General features: G+C 43.7%; 2 protein-coding genes across 2 annotated transcripts in view; one reads left to right on the top strand and one right to left on the bottom strand.

Moving 5' to 3' along the window:
* The window catches only part of LOC128268277 (SCY1-like protein 2), a 48,205-nt gene extending 29,702 nt beyond the window's left edge, over positions 1-18,503 (bottom strand). Inside the window, exons 1-3 of the mRNA XM_053005326.1 lie at positions 18,327-18,503; positions 4,736-4,861; positions 4,546-4,644 (exon numbers count right to left, since the gene is read on the bottom strand). Coding sequence (XP_052861286.1) covers positions 4,546-4,644; positions 4,736-4,861; positions 18,327-18,503 — 402 coding nt within the window. The remainder of the gene's footprint in view (positions 1-4,545; positions 4,645-4,735; positions 4,862-18,326) is intronic.
* Positions 7,419-8,223, top strand: LOC128268278 (general odorant-binding protein 72-like). Its single transcript, XM_053005328.1, has 3 exons — positions 7,419-7,635; positions 7,755-7,922; positions 8,012-8,223. Exons 1-3 carry the CDS (start codon positions 7,522-7,524, stop codon positions 8,207-8,209), a joined length of 480 nt encoding a protein of 159 aa, XP_052861288.1. The 5' UTR covers positions 7,419-7,521; the 3' UTR covers positions 8,210-8,223.
* Positions 18,504-18,734: the final 231 nt, after the last annotated feature.

Raw genomic sequence — 18,734 nt, 5'->3', positions numbered from 1 at the left:
CGATAACTTGAGTTCGCTGTTGGGTGTTCGCTGAAGAATGCTGTTCAGGTCTGGCGGTTTTTGCCTGATGCCTTACAATGTGGACTTCGTTTCATCCAACAGCCCACTGGCGGCCCTGTTGATGATGGTAACGGTCGTTTAGAGTAGTCGATAACGATCAGGATTGTGGCGACAATGGCGTCAGGGAGATCTTTCGAACATAAATTCTTCCATAATGATGTACCACATGCAGTGCGGGTGAGCTGGTCCGATGTGTCACATCACTTGCTCTAAAACCGGCAGGCGATGGAAATAGCGTACAATTTGTCAAACATCTCATCCCAATCTTTATCGGTCAATCGATTGCTTATAGTTGTGTTTGGAAGAAGCGGTCAGCCAAGTCGTTCTGGACGCTGTGGGCATACCACTAATTGTCACCATAAAACGGTGAGCAGGGGGTCCGTTGGCCGTAGTCGCTCCAAGAAACCCGAGAACGTTCACCGGTGACAAATTTGATGGTAGATTTTGTGGTTAAAATGTTGGTGGCAGCGCACTTCGATCACCAGATTGAAAGTTGTGGTGGTTTAGCAGGATTGTGGTTTCTATTTTTAAATCAAAAAACATACAGATGTTGCAATTTGAGGTTTTGCAACACATCGTAACGGATTCGAGAACACCGCACATAGCACGAGAATCTAAAAACTTGTTAAAATTATGTGGTTCAATAATATTTGTGGTTCTTTGAATATTTGTGGTCAGTGGTAGAGTGGTACTTAAACTTAAAGAAAGTGGTATATTTAAACATTTAACATGTTGGCGTAATGAAAAAGGTCACAATTTTGCAGTACGTAAAATCCAAATCTTGTACAATACAAGCTGAATACAGGTTTATGCCATAAGCATCGGATCGGATGAATATGAATTTACACAAAGAAAATTTCGAATGGTGTAGACTAAACCATTAGCGTTATTATCTTATCGAATTGCTATATCACACATCAGATTAACCAACCTTACGAAAATAAACTGACACTTGCAAATATTTGAACTAGAATCTTTTATATATTATTAAACAAGGCGTCGCTGTCGTCAGGCGCTACATCAGAATGTGATCAGCTATCACGGCTACAACTTCATGTCGTCTTGTTTAGCCCTGAATTGAGCAATCAAGCACATCAAACGAATTTTAAATTTTTAATGACATCAGAACAGCCCTTCACATGCCATGAGCATGTGTCGTTCACGGAGACGCCACATGGTCTTGCCGAACAGCTCTCGCACCGTTGGTTGGCTGGCTTTTCGCAATGAACATTCTTTTTCCTTCGTGTCGCAGTACTGCGAATAAAAGCGCATTAGCATATCTATCGCACCGTGGTATGCGCTTGCATCAGTGTAATCCTGCCGTACGCGGACTGCGGGCAAATCGGTGGTGGCGACGACTTTAAAAATTCATTACCACTCGCACCTGCCATGCCGAGGTTCCGCTGGGCCGTCTATCTAGACTTAACCCAGCTGTCGATCTTGACGCCTTCCGTCAAGATCCTGTAAGCCATTCAGAAAGTCCAGAGTGTCTCGCACTGTGAAAACACTGTGGGCCTGCTGTTGTAACATCAAATGACCTTCCACCACCTTCTCCGGACCTTTCCCTATCCGGCGCGGGTTAACCGGGATGATGCTCCTCACAGCGTCTAATGCATGGTGGGACCCGAAGCCTTAAGTAATCCTCCGTAGCGTGGACCGTTCAACGTGGTCGCGGCAGACTCGGCGGCTACAAACCTTTCTTCATGGACGAGCAGGTAATTTGCACCACGACCTCTACACTGCAGAGTGCAGGTGCACGATGGAAACATACCTATCCGACAAGTGCGTCGCGTGCCATCGAGAGGCGAACGTCAGCCGAGTGGTGCTCAACGTTCATGCTTTAACCACGCTACAGTACGTCGTTATACCAACCATGAGTACCTTTGCCACGTGAAGGCAAGGCGAAAAGTATCATTTTCATGAAAGTACTTCGGGTATGGCGAGCCGCGCGTGAGACGGGTCAGGCGGTGAAAAAGTGCTCCGGACAAACGGCATTAGTCGGCTGCGTAGCTGGGAGAGCTTTTACGCTGGCAACAAAACCAATAAAATGGGAACGAAGAAACCTGGCGTGTGACTAAAGGGAACGAAGACACACTTCGACACAAAAGCCAGTGTGGATGAGCACAATCATAGCTCAACGCTGCACATTTCTCTTCACGGCGAATGTAAACTTGCCGTAAGAAAACGTGAAGTAGAGAGTTATGAAAAAATAATAAAAGCTTTGAAAGGAGCAACTTAGGTTTGCACAAAAGCGCAGACAATGGACAATGTGCGTGTCCCATCGGAAATGAAGATATTTGCTTTGACAATGGCAGGTAACGCATAGGTTGCATCTGGGAGTTACACACCGGATCTGCTGGACAAAGTTGAACCGAAGCAGAAGTTGGACAGCCAAGACGAGAATAATGCACCACTCTGGGCTGATACGTAAGAAAAAATCGGAAGTGCTTCAATGCACACATAATTCTTGGATCATATACATTCTTTAAATGTGACACGATGCTGGTAAGGCATAGTTCTGTCATAAGGGACGTATGCGTAAGATAGGACCGCGAAGGAGCCTCTAAAAGTTTGATGTGGTTGATGCCTGCGATTAAAGCCCTAATGATTTGTTAAATGATATTTCGCTAAGCGGCTTTTCAAAGCTGGCCATGCTGGCTGGCTAGCTGCTATTGAAGACAGGTTTGAAAATCGGACTACCAATTATCAATTACAATAAGTAGAGCACCGAACCTGTGACGCACTAAAATGTGTGGAATTTATTACGACCAGCCTCTGTTGGGTTGAGTAATCGAGCGAACTGCAAGGATCGCTTTCGTTCAGAAAGGGGTGGCACCAGAGTACTGAGTAAGCTACGCACGAACCGGAAGGGTATAAAAATTAATGAACCTGCTACATGCATGCACTTGGGGAATTCGTGCGTTACCGGGTTGCGTTGCCGTGGTGGTCGTTCATCTGGATATCGTGTGCAAACTGAGTCCTCTGTGAGCGTATTTAGAGAAAGGAAAACCGCAGTGCGAAAGTTTCAAGCTGATGGATTTAAACATGATTTCCCAATATAATTAAAGAGCTTTATTATGTTTTATGTGCCAACTTATTGGTAAAGTTTTCTCTGCCGTTCAGCAAATGGCTGCAATACGACGACCAAATGTTCATTCTAGTTCGCAAGTAAACTAATACCTATACGTACGTTGTGTGTTGGTATCGAATGTTTCGTCAACCGAAGCAAATACAGAGAGCTTTTCCTGTAGCACTTTTACACCAAAAAGCGACTGCAAAGGAAACTACACTTGAGGTTTATCAACAGAAAAGCTTTTGAAATAAAACAATTGTTTCGTATTTACTAACACAATAGTAAATAGTGAAAATCTGTTGCTTCTACCAAAACTGGTTGTAGAACTGGTGCCAATCATGGTCTAACTTTCCACAGATAAACATGTTTTGAGAACAAGCAAATATTCCGCGAGCTACATTTCTTAACTTTGGCAATATTTGCCAACGTCGGAGTTGGACCAAATGTGACATTTCGGTTTTTTCACCTTTCACCCTCAGGTCGACTACGGAGCACTACAAAACACGGAGGAAATTCACGGTGGGTTGACAGAAAAACGCCACGGGCTTGCGAACGGCTTACGGTTCGGATGGCAAACACTGCCATCGCGAGTCGTCACCATGTTACTCGCCAACAAAGTCGTTGCGCGTTGCCTGTTTACCTTCGCTAGGCGTGTAGAAGGAAAAACCCAAGGTACGAGCCCGCGGCTGGGGTAAGCAATCTATCTATTCTCCGTTCATTAGCTTCATTATACGAGCGAGTGGCCGCGGATGGGTGCTCGCACAGGATAATCGCCAAGCCCCGGGATTACGGTTCCGGGGGGGGGCCACTGTTGATCATTCCGATTCGCCGCAGGGTCTCGCCGATGCCAACGCTAATGGAGTGTAAAGATGGAGTGGAGTAAGTTTTCGCTTCTGTTTACCGGTTCCGGCTTCTCCGAAAAGCTCCGCATTCGAGAGCGCATTGGACGTTGTCGGTCACATTGGTCGGCTAGAATTTAGTGCACAAACTCCCATTTGATCATCCCTGAGGGCTGGAGTGGGTCGAGGAGTCAGTTAAAATAAATACAAAAGATAAATTGTCCTTTGCCGGTAGTTTCCAAGGCTCCCGCACAACTCTCGAAGTGCTCGGCTTATAGTGGGATTCCGGAGGGCACACGCTGACAGTGTCGGAAATAGTCGTACCAGCTTCTTCTCCGGTACAGGGGTTAGTTACAATTCAAAATAGATACAGCGCCCGGGAGCAGCAGTTTAATTATGAAAAGTGTTACCACCACGCGGCTGGTAGTTGAGTTGGGACCATTTCCTTGTTAATTGGCTACAGTTCGCGCACAAGGCCTTTGATTGTCTCATTTCACGGGGCTGTCTTTTGTTGTAGGTCCGCGCAAGGTGTGCTCCGTCGGGTGGGTACCTGACCACCCCCCCAATACTTACGTGGTAGGCGAGGATGTTGGCCAAGCTGGCAATGATGGGCTCGGTGGCGAAAGACAGGGTCTCCGAGCTTTCCTCCACGGTGTGCATGATCTGTAGGATCTGTGGAAGTGGAATGTACAAAGACGTACACACGAGAAAGGCCATCAATTTAACGCAACAGCTTTTGCGCCGGATGCAGAGCCGACGGTACCTTCGGATGTCGAAACCTTTCCAGCTGCTTCACGGAGGCTCGTAAAATTTCCGTAACCGTCTCTTTCCGTTTCGGTTTGTGCAGCTTTTCGGCCGTCCGTTTTTCGAACACAAAGATGGAACATTCCTGCAAAACAATAGAGAAAGTGGAACGAAACAAAATGGAAAAATGAGCTCATCTAAAACAGCTACCTAAGTACCAATTGCACGGCAGCCATATGAAATACGGAATTCATCAGCAATGTGAAGAAGCATAGTTGTACTATTTGAAACAGACGTGGGCTTGGGGTTTTATTTTCTTCGGTGTTTTGTTCTTGCGTGACTTGCGGCAGTTTTGTTCGAACAGTTGTTTACACTCCGCTGTTATTAGTTCAGCCCAAATCAATCTGTAATCCTGTTCATGGCGCACTTGAAAATGTTATTCATCCATCGATTTGAGTTTGCTTTAAATATTCAATTAAACAGCTTGAAATTTCTCTGAACTGGTCTGTGAACGTCGATTGACAACTGGAAACTTTCTTCAGAAGATCCTGTTTTGGCGTGCCGTCGGCTTACGAATATATTGCTAAAGTTGTTTAAATGTTACTACTATTAGCTTTCTGAAAAATGATCCAAGTTTCAAAGGGAAGGAAAGTGTATCATTACAATGATTGTTTTTATAGATCATAGCATAGGCTACAATACCACTCGTATTGTCACACTTGGATGCATCGTCAATAACATTATGTGCATTTTGGAAGATACTTCACCGGCCCAAGGAACGCTTTCAGCACGCTTCGTGTCGTTCCCGGCTCAATGTTCCAAACGAACGAACATCTTACCACGGTCCATCTGCAATTCGTTACTGGCCGGTAACAGGTGAGTGCTAAAGATGGCAGCAAATCGCTGTAGGACCCAACCTGAGATTGCTTGCCATGTTTCACGCCCTCGGAATCCGACCTTTTCACCGAACGCACTCCGTTCAGCTGCCTGTTTACTGGTCTTCCGTCGAAGTAATCATATTCACGCTGTGATAAATTCAATTTTATTTCTGTTTTATAGTGTTGAAATATTTGATATGTTTCCAAAGATATGGCGGCGATGCGTCACATGAAGGATGAAGGGTTCGTGGAAAAGTTGTTGTTGTGGTTTCGTTTTGGTCGCTCCTGTGTCGCTCCACCAGGCACGTAGCAGCGTTTCTCTCCAACGGTCCAAGAGTCACGGCTGCTACGCGGGGTTTGGCGAAGCTCGCATGCCGAGATTCGCCGGATGCCATTTATGTCTTCAAGGACGTGTTTGTCGCAGTTGTCAGTTTTTTTCCCCCCAGTGTTGTGGTCTCGATGTTCCGCAAAGCTGATAAAGCCGAACGTGGAACGTGGAACGACGACAACCAAAATTGTCTTTTGGTCGGCGACGATTTGAGGAAACCGCCTTTGGGACGATTGGGCTTGGCTTCTTAAAGCCGTTTGAATATTTAAGGTTTGCTTTTCGCACGGAAACTGTCACAATACAAATGCTCGCCCTGCTTTCAATACGCTCGCAAAAACGGCATAATCGGCTGGCGGATTAACTTGGTAAATTGAGGCAAAGTTTACTGCGCAAACAACGTTTCGAACAATCTTTCCTCGAGCTTGACGTCTATTGGTTTTTGGACACATTATGTCGTTGGTTTTTCGTCTGCCATTAGGATTATCTACGAATTGATTGTTGGTAGAGACGATTTCTTTTATTTTTCAATGTCGAGCAATTATTCTGTACACAACGCCTAATGTAATACATTAGTTAAAATGTTTGATGGCTTTTGACTGTCACATAATGAATATGTTTTGTTCGCTACGCAGCAATACTAGGTACCAGTATACCGTTAAAGTAATATCAAAGTGATGATCGCAAACTTTGGCTGCCTATTTGTTGAAAACAGCAAAATAGGATAAACACTAAATCAATCAAATTATACAATCTCAACTGTGAAGCTGAGCGGATGTCACACCGTTTGCACCTCTACAAGAAAAAACTATAGCCAATATAGAACTTGATCATCAATCAATTTTCTAGGCCGATTGTAGTTTGCCGGCAGGTGGCTGACTGGACAGTTTTCTTCCGGAAAGTGTCGCTCATATGTCTTCCACTTTCCTTCCTACCAACCGACGGTCACACACCGGATGAAAATGTTTTGCGTTTGAGTATGCAAATAAAATACAGTCATTGCGGTGCCAGCCACTAGCACTAGGGTAGGTTGGGCACCGCCTAACGCACTATAATTTGTATAAGCGTTTGCATAAACGTCTCCGTTGCGTTGGGCAGTGTAGCGTCAATCGATGACAGTGTACATTTTTGCATCAATAATCCTCCTAGCGGCCGGTTGGTTTCGTCTAAAAATGGCATTCTTAAGAATTTAACTATTACAGCTCAGTGATTGCAAATAACTCCACAGGAGAACAGAGTTCACGTAACGTAGGGTTAGATTATAAGTTTGACAAACTCGTCTATGAATCTTGAACAAATTCGACCTAATATCGATAAAAAGCGTAGTCGATTGCAATACCGTTTTCTACGCTTTCCGAGATTCGGAGCAGTTCCGGTTGTGGTGTGAAAAGCTGCCTATAAAAGTGGCATCAATAATGGATTAAGCCCGTATTAGTTGCACGATTGTACTAAGGTGAGGCGCTTCCCCTTCGGGACGGTGCCACTTTGCAATCGATTCCGGGACCGGAGTTTGGAGCAGTAAATATTTTCTTTCGGTGTCGGGCCAGTGGAAAGTGCAAAGCGAAGTGTGAAACAGGATCAACCTCATTTAGAGTCTGCACCATGGCGCGCAGGGCTGGGCTTGGGCTGGAAAGCGTTTCTCTGTTCCCGGGGCTAGCGCTGCGCTGTTTGATACTGGTGCTGCTCGTGCTCCACGAACCGTCACCAGCGGAAGGGGTAATAATTTGCCCACCGTCGAGGACGCCCACTAAATGGAACGATTTACTTCGGACCGCAAGTTTGATGTATGGTTTCCGGGTTTTTCTTTTTCTCTCTCGTTCCATTTGAACTGGTAGAAAGCGACGGTCGAACAGATGATGAAGTCGGGTGAAATGATACGAAGCGTTTGCCTGGGCAAAACGAAGGTTGCCGCGGAGCTGGTGGACGGGCTTCGCGAGTCCAAGTTCGTGGACGTTAAGGAGCTTAAGTGTTACGTCAATTGCGTCATGGAAATGATGCAAACGGTGCGTTATGCACTATTCCGCACGGAGCGTACCGCAACAGGAAGAGAGCAATGTCGATTGAATGCATTTTCTTTGTCGCTTATTTGTAGATGAAAAAAGGAAAGCTCAACTATGATGCGTCCATGAAGCAGATCGATACGATCATGCCGGACGAGCTGGCGGAACCGATGCGGAATGCGTTAGATGTTTGCCGGAACGTGGCCGATGGTATCAAAAATAACTGCGACGCTGCGTACGCGATGCTGCAGTGCCTGTCGAAGAACAATCCGAAATTTATATTCCCGTAACGGTAAATGGAACAACAAGCATATTTACAGTAATCCCTGTATACGCTGGTGCTCGTGTTAGCTTTCGTGCAAAATATATTGAATCATTCATTCATGCGGCGTTTCGATACTTAGGATACTTTGGCCGGAACCATACCTAAATGCCTGAGAATTCCAATCAAGTTTCACCATGTCCGGCGGAAGGCACGTTGGCGGAAGGAATGTCTATGTCAACGCTTTAGATGATTCCAACAATTTTTACATTCCTTTTATTTATGTAAGAAATTCAACAGAAAAACCGTAAATTCAACAAAGTAATTAATCGCCCACCCTTGGGCGCAGCAGTTTGCAATTGTAAATGTTTCTTTTTTCTCTTAATGGATTGTTGCGTTACGTCAGCATGTTCGTAAAGTTGGTCCGATGCCTTTTCTAAAGTTACCACACTTCTTACCGCGAGCGCGCGTCGAGGCGAGAACGAAGAACAGTTTTTCTCGCTTGCTTCATGCTACGCTAAGAGAATTACTTTCCAAAGTTAACTTGAGGAATCTTTTACCGCGCAAGCCCTCGGTGGATGAGCTCGGTTCTTATGCCCAAGCGAAGTCGAAACAAAAGGAAACTTCCAGATTTGGATGTTAAACATCAGTGACCACATAAAGTAACCTATTGGAGAGTGAAGTTGGCGAATGCGCAGAAAATGTTGATGAACTTCATGATCAAATTAACATGAGCTCACCGTTTATTTCTCATGCAATGGCTTAATTAACGGGTTACAGTCCCCCCTTTACAGTCATTCAAAATACTTGTAGAAAACCTTTTTCCTGTTAATCACATTTCTCTAATGAAAACATTTGATACAATACTTCGTATGTTTAATTCTCTTCGTACGTTTTAAAAGCCGGTTTCCAATACTGCCGTTGAACTGTCCGGCTCAATACTTATGATAAATATCACGGCAAACGGAAACGAACATCTTTATTCCCGTGGTACACAGGTTCGGCGCACCTGTTTACCATCGATATCACCGGCTCCGCCTCCGTTGGTTGACGGATAATTAATTCATGCAACACAGCAAGTTCTGTTCGCCTTGCCAGGGAAGCATACAATTTGGCTGATTGCTTTCCGAAACATTATCATTATTGTTGACGATGTAGGAAGCATAACGCAACGTTCTGCTGGTCAATCGATAGGAGCGCCGCGGGTAGCAGTTATAAAGAAAGAAAACCGAGAAAAAATAAGGTTCACTTTTTTGGTTGCCACCAGTGTTCCTTTTGCGTTAATTTAGAACCATATTTCACAAATTGACGACCATCTAAAATGCGCTGTTGACACTGGAATATCGCATCACCTTCAACAGCCATCAATCTGAAATGTAATTTATTTTCCATATACACAAGGACTTTCAACTTATCGATAAAAATCGGTCCCGTCTGGACTGTAAATTTCTCCGTAACCAAAACATCCGTGGATTCCAGCGTTCCGAGTACCGGCGTCAAGTGTCCGAAATAGAATTGAAGGATATTAAAAGAAAATCGCCTCTAAGTGAAGGCCTCGTTTCGCAATCGCAGCCTCGGATCGGGTCCATTTAAGCGAGCCTTGAATGGGTTCTACCACCAAAATTGCTACGTCTGTGCGCAACCGAGCCATTTTAATTGATTTTCACCGTTCCCAATTTCGTCCCCAAGCACTGCGTCAAGTTTTTCCGCCACAAACTGTCGCGATAGGAAGCAAAGCCGAGAAACCTGATTGATTGGTCGATGGTTCTTAACGAGGATGAACCAATTCCAGGTTCCAGGCTGTGTTTCGTTCATGGCTCACGTTCTTCGATTTTCATTTTCAATCCACGCAAGGGATAACGCTCCGACTACAGCGTTTACTATATTTTCTTTCGCTTCCACCGTTTGCGTTTGATAGAATATAAATTGAGCTATCTTATACATAAGTGATGATTCGGAAGGCAGTACGCTCCTTTCAAAATATATCTTTCCCGTAGCCCCCGTTAAAGGGGAAAGCATCATTTCCAACGTCGACGAACACAATCATATTTCTTACTCGGAAGGGTTTAACTGTGCAGCCCAGGTCTGTCCGTGCCATATACCGACCAAACCGTAGCGGGTGAAGAGCGTACGGAGAATCGGTCCATGCAACGCTTATTTAGTGCCTTGGGCTTCATCGTGAGTTGCCACAGCAATACTCTGATTAGCCTCTTCGATAAACGCAGGATTCTGGTTTTGATAGTTTTCAAAGCCACTCGCTTTGGAATCAACATAAAACAGACTCTCGAATCACATTGTGCACATAAAGTCTTTCTGTAAATAAAGATATAAATTATTTGACTTCGATGTTGATATTCTTCGGTGGCTTAGCTTAGCTTTGAACAACAAAAATACGACAATATAATTCAACTTTCATAGGAAGCGGCGATGGATCATTCCGTGTGATTGCTACTACAAATCTGAATCTTCAGAAGATCGTACTGTACCTAACAATTTGATTGGGGTCGACTCTAGGCGGCCTTTGCAAGCGGAATGCTTCTACTAGGGGTGTGCATTGAGAATCGGAATGCCGGAATCACAAAAAAATGTTTATAAAATTTTAATGCGATTTTCTTTTTTATTCAAAGTATGTGCCACCGCTAGCTATACATTTGTCCTATCTCTCTGCTAAATCATGGATTCCCAGACGAAAGAATTCTTCGACTTTTTAAGTAAATTAATTAGTCATCCCATTTCGACTTCCTCGTAGAAAAACGAAGGGCTGCTCAGCCAATACGTATCCCATCGATGAAAATGAATGATATTCGGAAAGAACCAAGTCTGGTGAATAACGCGGGGAGGGATAGCAACTCCCATCCAAGTGATTTGATAGTATCCTCAAACAGTTTGGCTTTTTGGTGCGCCTGGTGCTTGATTCCACGGGCCACCAGGCGCCCCCATTGCAACCCACTAGAATTGCATTTTGGTCGTTTTTCGATCAATGCATGGTTCAAATTGAGCATTTGTTGTCAGTAGCGATCGGAATTAACGTTTCCATCAGGTTTTAGGAGCTTGTGAAACAACACATCTTTCTGGTCCCATCAGAAAGTCCGTTTTTTGGAGTCCTTTGACGCTTTTTTTTGTTAAGTCAAAATCGCCATTTTGAAGTTTTTTAAACCACTTAAAGCACTGCGATCTTCCAAACACAAGTCCCGACAAGCATTTGGTGCGATTCCGAAGCAGCTTTCTTCAAGAGGAGCAGAAAAATAATAATCCCCGCAAAACGTCATTTTCAGGCACAAAAGTTGGCATAGTTTAACCCTTTAAATGATGGGTTGCAAACCGAAATATATTTTTTTTCGACCTGGACTCATTTACCTGATGTCAAAACAAGGTAATGATGAATGAACAGCAAAACTGGGAAGTCCCAATCGGCAGGTACAGCCATCTTTTTAACATTCCGATTCTCAATGCACACCCCTAGTATACGTAAAATATAGACCTGAGTGTTCGTAGAAACTCCTAAGCTGATGCAACAGATCTTTCGTATTATAGTTTAAAAACATTGTTGGAATCGTTGGTATTTTGTGTAATAAACATTTACATACTTTAATAAACATTTACATACACACAACCATTTCAGAGATGTCAGATGTTGTACCCCGAATGGTGACAAGCAGAAAATACTTGGGTGTTAATCCAGCGAAGACAATTTTCCACATAAATTGACACAGACCTTCCGTTTGGCCAAGCAATTTTCGCACACCGCAAAGTCGAACATTATGCAGTATTTTCGTATCAGTAATGAATTCGATTGCTTACTGAATCGGTATGCCGAATGGCACGAAACATGTGTTCGACATAAGCATTCGTACGTATTTCTGAAAACTTCAAGCTCATCAGCCTGCTGCCGGTGCGGTCTGCCTGCCTGCTTTGTGCCAGGCCCGTGTCAGGCGCTGTTGCTACCAACGCCACGAACGACCCAGGAAGGTAATCTGTCATGGGAAATTATGACAAATACTTTACGAAGGTGCCGTGGCACAGTACGTTAGCCTTCGCCTCTGGGGAGAGCGTTTCTAATACTAACCGTGGACAGTTTTCCAGCCAACCTTCGCGTTCGAGATCGTGTGTCACGATAATGTCTATCACGCTTGTCGACGGTCTGGCAAATTTCCATGCATTGCTTGAGCGCCAGTATGATAGTGCCATCCGTGCCGGCTCCCGTTCCGGATATGGAATGGAATTTGTGATGTACATAATTTCTTGCGCCAAAGGTATGTGTGAGATTTCAACACTCGCTTGGGTTAGGTTATGCTGGATCCGCAATGGCAGCGTCAGCGAAAAATGGAAGGAATTTTGGGCGTTATGAATAAAAAACGTCTTTCAAACGCCAATGGGACCAACGGGGCATTGCTAACGTTGAACGAATTAGTGAAATGATATCGCGCTTTTCTCAACATAAGCAGAGCAGAGGGTGGTGGTAACCCCGTACATAGAAGATTTCTCAATGTTCAATCTCGGTGCTGTCTGTTTTGCATATCTAAAAATACCCAATGGTAACAGTAGGACAACAACAGGACAGTAGGCTGCCACAGTGCCGTTTCTTATTTACAACCGTTATTCTTAGTTTTCTACAGTTGATTTTTATGATGTGGTTGTTGTTGATGTTACGCAATTTTGATAAATCGTTTAAAACGTATGAAAAAATATTGACTTTTAAACGGCAGCCATCAGGCTTTACTAAGTTCTCGCAATATCCTTGGCACTTCACCATTTAACCGTTTTCTTTTCGAAAGATGCAGTCTAACAATGAAACTACGAATAGCGCACTAAAATGTTCATTGACCATAAATAATCCACTATCAGGGCGAAGTCATAATTTTGGGTGGTTCTGAGAACTTTCATTCTTCAAATTGATCCAAAAGTTAGGGGAACCAACAGGGAAGCTAGAAAGAGCAAAAAACAGAAAATATCCATTTTCTACAGCTTTCGAATCCCACCTGCCGGCATGCTGGATCTTAGTGTGTAGCATACTTTTTCTTAGATCCAATTCATATCCTGTACGTTGTGTATTTTTCATAGCCTGCTTTCGGTCGATGGGTGACTTTTATTACTTTTATTCTCCGTTGCGCTCAGCTACGACATGAAACGATACCAAGGGACGCGAAATTCGGCAAAGTCCGTCGTACTTATCTTTCGCATCGAGTTTTATTACTTTCGGTGAGTGTGGAAGATGGGGAACTTCCAACAAGTGGCTGGAGCGGTTTTGGAATGAATACGTGTCGGCAGAAATCGTTGGGAGGGAAATGGATGGCCTCAGGGGGTTTTTAAATGTCTTTAAAATTGTCTTATTTTAAAAATATGTTTCCACATCTTCCTGGGGCGCTAACATGTATATCGCCCAATTCTAGATTGATATTAAATTTCTCACTTTGTGTTTCCTTTTAGCTTACGAATTCATATTGCAGGAATTTGCTCCAAAGTTATTATACGAACAGTCTATGCAATCACTTTTTCATGAGTTATCGTCCATGGTGGATGATAAGCTCCTTGCTGTGGTGAAGCGGAAACCGGAAGCGAGAAATTGTTTTGTTGATGGATAATTTTGAAAATCACTTCCGCTTCTTTTACTGTTTGTAAACTGCCTGGGGCGAAGGGTAGTTCCCTGTCGAGTGAAATCACCAGATTGTGGCGAAAGCATTCCAAAGTAAGAAAAGAGAAGCTCACCACAACGCCAGGCATCTGATAGGGACGTGAACAAGAAAAAGCACATGGTTTTATTGCCCTCGTATTGCCGGTGCACTGTTGACTCAATGATCCTTGAATCAAACAGGCCATCGAGCAGTGGCAAGCCTCCGGTGCCCAAGGATGTTTGCTCGTCTTAGCTCGAGAAAGTGTCCATCGAAGGCAGGAAGGAAAGCATTCTTTGTGCAGTAGGTCCGTTAAAAGCATTGTCGCTTTTCCACGACAATTGAATAAATCTCTCTCAGCGGGAATTATAATGTGTTTCCCTTGAGCATTGAGGTCAGGGAGAATTTGCGAAAGCCCTCAGGATGAAGATTATTCACACTTGCTTTCCGTCTGAGATCGGCCACTAAAAGTGACGGCAAAGCCAAGTGAATAAGGTCTTAAATTAAAAAGGATTGCTGCAAAAGTATTTGAGAAGGCGTTGAATGTTATTATGAAGGTGGCAAAAAGAAGAGGACAATGCGATTGAAACTTTCGCTTTTGGTACTTTGTAATGAAGTTGGTTGTTTGTCCAGGGATAATAATGGTACATTCACAGTCAACAAAAACCATATTAGTGTTATTTGAATATTTATTTGAAAACCTTACCTCCACATCAATTCAGAATTAAATATATTTTAATATTTGTGGATGCATATTGACGATTTCATGCCAAAAGCTAGAATTCTGTGTAATTGTGTAAGATTTGAAGTTTTTTCAAAGGGTTACGAGTTAAACATTATAGAAATTTAGTTTTGTTACTAAAGTTCATTGCTCATTAATTCTGTTCGATAAAAAATGTTGGATCAACGGTGGTTATAACTGTCAATGACACCGAATAAGGCAACCAGAATGAATGTTTGAATAATTGATCACTTCACTTGATTTTTGTATTTCAAGTCAATAGAATAGTATAGTTTATTGTACGAGAGTAGAAAACCAATTTATTTATCCAACGGATTTACGTTATCCTTTCCTATGCAAAATTACTGATTTTTCATATTTGAGACATCACCACAAGAAACGAATGTTGCATTTTGACAAACTTTGTTGTACGTTTACCCAAAATACATGCTAGCTGCTGGGAAGGATGGAATAAATTAAAGTGAAAACCCATTTAGCTAAGAAAATGAAACGGTAAAGGATCCCTAGTCTCTTTGGGGACTGAATCTCCGAATAAACCTAATGTATTCAAATTGTTAGTTGTACTAAATAGCTATCCTTTGATGAAACTTCACAAATATTTATAAAAACCCTATTCTCGTAAACGCTTATAATTAAGTAGCTTTCCTTGAAACTAAACATCTGTTCATTGGCTCAAATTAAGTAGTGAGGTGGGTTGTCATTGGTTAGAGCAAATTATTACTAAGAAACACATATTATACCGAAAAACGGACAGAATGTTTCGAACCGCAAATGTATTTCAAAGTTCCAACAAATCGTTAAAAGGTTCAGATGTATAGCTTTTTATGTATTTTTCTAGTAATTGTCAAGCTAGGTCAGTTGTAATAAAGCTATGCAAGCTATGCAAGCTATTTAAGTAAAATGACTTGATTTCATTAAATGACGTGACAACGACGAGTGTTACCGAATGCTCTATCAACTGGAGGGGTGTGTAAAATGACTAGTTACTAGTATTCATCCGTTTGCGCGAATCTATAATAACTAAGCACAATTCCTTGGTCTGTTGTGGCTACACGAATCACGTGCAACGTGACAGTGGCTGTCAAAAACGAATGGTGTAGTAGTCTGGCAAACGAACTGATACACATTGATTCTACCAGTTCGTTAGTAATTGTTTTTAAAGTTTCTCCACTATGCTGTGCGGAACCGAGCCAGGAGATGACGGAGGTAACCTCCACCGCTTCACAGGTCGACGGCGCGCTTCATTCTCGACCCCTCCCAGAAAACTACACGGCAGAGCATTACCAGTCCTTCCGGCATGAATTAGATTGCGTTGGTAGATTTTGTCGGCGGCCATAAGTTTTAATTGACTTTAGCGACCGTCCCGGGGCTCGATGCCGTTTACCATTATTACTGGCATAAGTTGCATGAGCTCTTCAAAAGCTGCGTAGACTCGCTGTGCGCACCGACGACAGCTATTAACTAGTGAGCTGCGATGACACGGTTCCCCTGGATACAGAATCTATATTTTACATTAAAAATTGAGGCAAAGTTACTCTGTCGGTGCCCTTCTGGCACGGAGTCAGCGCCACAGTAACGACATGGCTACGGTACATTGTCGTTTTCTTACCATTCCAGTGGAAGGGAAGATAGTTAGTCCAACTTTACCAGTGAATAATGTAACTATGGCAAAGTAATTCAAATATTTTTTTTCGTGTTTATATTACCATGGTATTTTATTTTAGTTGGGGAATAGATAAAGGCGGGTATTGAGATTGACCTCAAACAATGTTAAAAAGTTGTAAAAATACCAAAAATATGCCCAATTTGAGTCCAAGTACGTACTCTTAGATTTGTACATATTAGTACGTCTAGCAAAGTTTCTGTATTAGAAATCGATCCAGGGAAAGTTTCTGTTTTTTAATTATTTAGGTATCGAGCTAGGTATTAGTGATTAATTAAAATTGAACAGAAACGACCAAGCGGTGGACGCACTCACGTGGGGCCGCCGAATGCTATTGCATCGTTTGGAGATGCGAAAAGCTCGATGCTGAAAGTTCACCATGCTTTGCCACACCGAACTTAGTTTTATCATTCGGGCAACGTGTTCCTGTGAAGTGAAATGCTAACACCCTCGGGATGTTTCCATTTCATTTGCAGCCCGCTACAAAAGCATTAAGCTAGGGGACCGAACGTGAGGCACGAAACAAGACTGTAATGGAACTGTGTAGCTGCAAGACATTCCCAAGGTTCACCAGGTCAGTGCTCGGAAAATTTGCCCGGGTCTGTGGTCGCACGGAGGGAGTGTTCGTGAATGGGCAAGATTTTATCAAATTGGCATCACCCCTCAAGGTGCTCTGATCTACTGTGAGCTCTACAGGTAGGTTGATCGACATTAGTTTGCGCGTTGTGAGACTACGTTTTGGACCGGACACTTCCTTGTGTCCAGTCGACATCCAGAGGAGTGCCTTCGTGTAGGCATCGACAGTTTAGTTCCTGAAGATGGTAATTTAATTAGCTACAAACGAATGCTATCAAACACGCACGCACCGCAGTTCATGGCGTCGGGAAAACGCTTAGCTATGAAGTTCCACGCCAATAGAGGGATCCATTGTGGCTCTCCGTTTATATTTTGTTTTCCACTCGCCTCCGGCAGCGAACGCGCAGCAGAAACACAATCCACCGGAGCTAAGTGATGAATGGTAAATTGTTAATCTTCCACGTTTGGCTTTTTCCACCATCAGTGCTTTGCCACGCTCGTTCCTTGACAGCCAAGCATAAATCAGACCTCAACATAAGCGAGCATGCTGCTGGTCGGCGAGTAAAAGCTGTTAGCATGTTTTGGTCGGACATACCGACTCGGTGAGCTCTCGGCGACGTCCTGTAACCTGTTGGTCGCGAACACACTCGCCGCTTCAAAGCGACGAAGTACGGGACGAAGCAAGATGCTGTACCTAAAACGAAGTTCCCGACGAAAATGGAGTTGTTTTGGATTGTTTTTGTTCGTCTAGCCACAGGGCAATGCCAGCTCGTGACGAATGAAAATACCAGCTGTGTGCCTTCTTGGGGCAGGCACCCGGGCACCGTTGCAGGCTACTAAGTCGGCGATCCTGCTGGCTGCAATTGTTATTAGGTTAGCCGTTGCTGGGCTGAGTTCGCCCCCCAAAATGGAGCATTTCATATGAACACCAATCAGAAGAATGTTCGCGAGCTGTGGGCCAGCTGAGTTTTCATTCCCGCAACTCCCTTCTTCCAGTACTCCAGCCTGGTCACGAGTAGTCAAAAACAGTGGTGTGGAGCATCCCAAACAGGCGGAACACATGGGAGAAAGGAACACAAAGTAAAAGTTGCTTCGGGTTTAGTTGTCTCCAGTATGAGTGCACGCTGGCTTCTGGTCGAGTTGGCCCGGTTGACACTTAGGATGGTGCCTGGTGAGTAATAAATCTGTCACGAAGTTTGTGCAACGGGAACGTATCTATTTTTGCAAGGGACCGGAAAGTCTGTGGGTAGGCTTGAGAAGATTTGTTTTGACACACCAAATTGAATTAGTTTCAAACTAAAACGTCATCGTAGTTTTGTCTGAAGTGTATGCCTTCATTAAGCTCTTGTAGAATGCTGTTCCTACTGTTACCAACTAGATTTACGCTAAATTCGAAGAATGGAATAAGTACTACACGTAAACAACCACAGAACAACCAAACTTAATGTTTGCTATGTGTTTTCACAAACGGGATTGAATGTCAGATACACCATAAAGGTTCAATATTGGCAGGTTGTTGCATGTTATTAATTTAAAGCCATTCCCCTTTGCTTACCTTTCCATCCGTTTTCCGGAAACCTTCGTGGATCTTCCATATCAGCTCCGGTCCGGCGCAGGCGACTTGCTTTCCTATTTCAAAGTACTGCGTGATAGGATTGTTGTCGTAGGAGTTTTGTGGCGGTGCACTGGTGGCGCTACTTTTGAACTTGGAAAACATCGTCGCGGCCGGCATAACATTTAATTGGAATAGCGGAATGTTGACTGTTTGCCTAGGTGGTGCTGGAGACCACCGTCGAACGTCGGATAAGAGGAGCCACCCTGACTCCGGGCAAGATTCCCGTCCCGACGCGATCTAGTGTCTGTCTGGTGGCTTTTTCGAGCCTTCGAAGCAGTTTCCGGTACTGCTGATGAACTACTCACCCACAGCACGGTATGTCGCTTCTGTTGACAACTCGATTCGATG

The sequence above is a fragment of the Anopheles cruzii genome, chromosome 2, assembly GCF_943734635.1.
Source record: "Anopheles cruzii chromosome 2, idAnoCruzAS_RS32_06, whole genome shotgun sequence".
NCBI classification, from domain to species: domain Eukaryota; kingdom Metazoa; phylum Arthropoda; class Insecta; order Diptera; family Culicidae; genus Anopheles; species Anopheles cruzii.
This window is presented reverse-complemented; position numbering and strand designations above follow the sequence as displayed.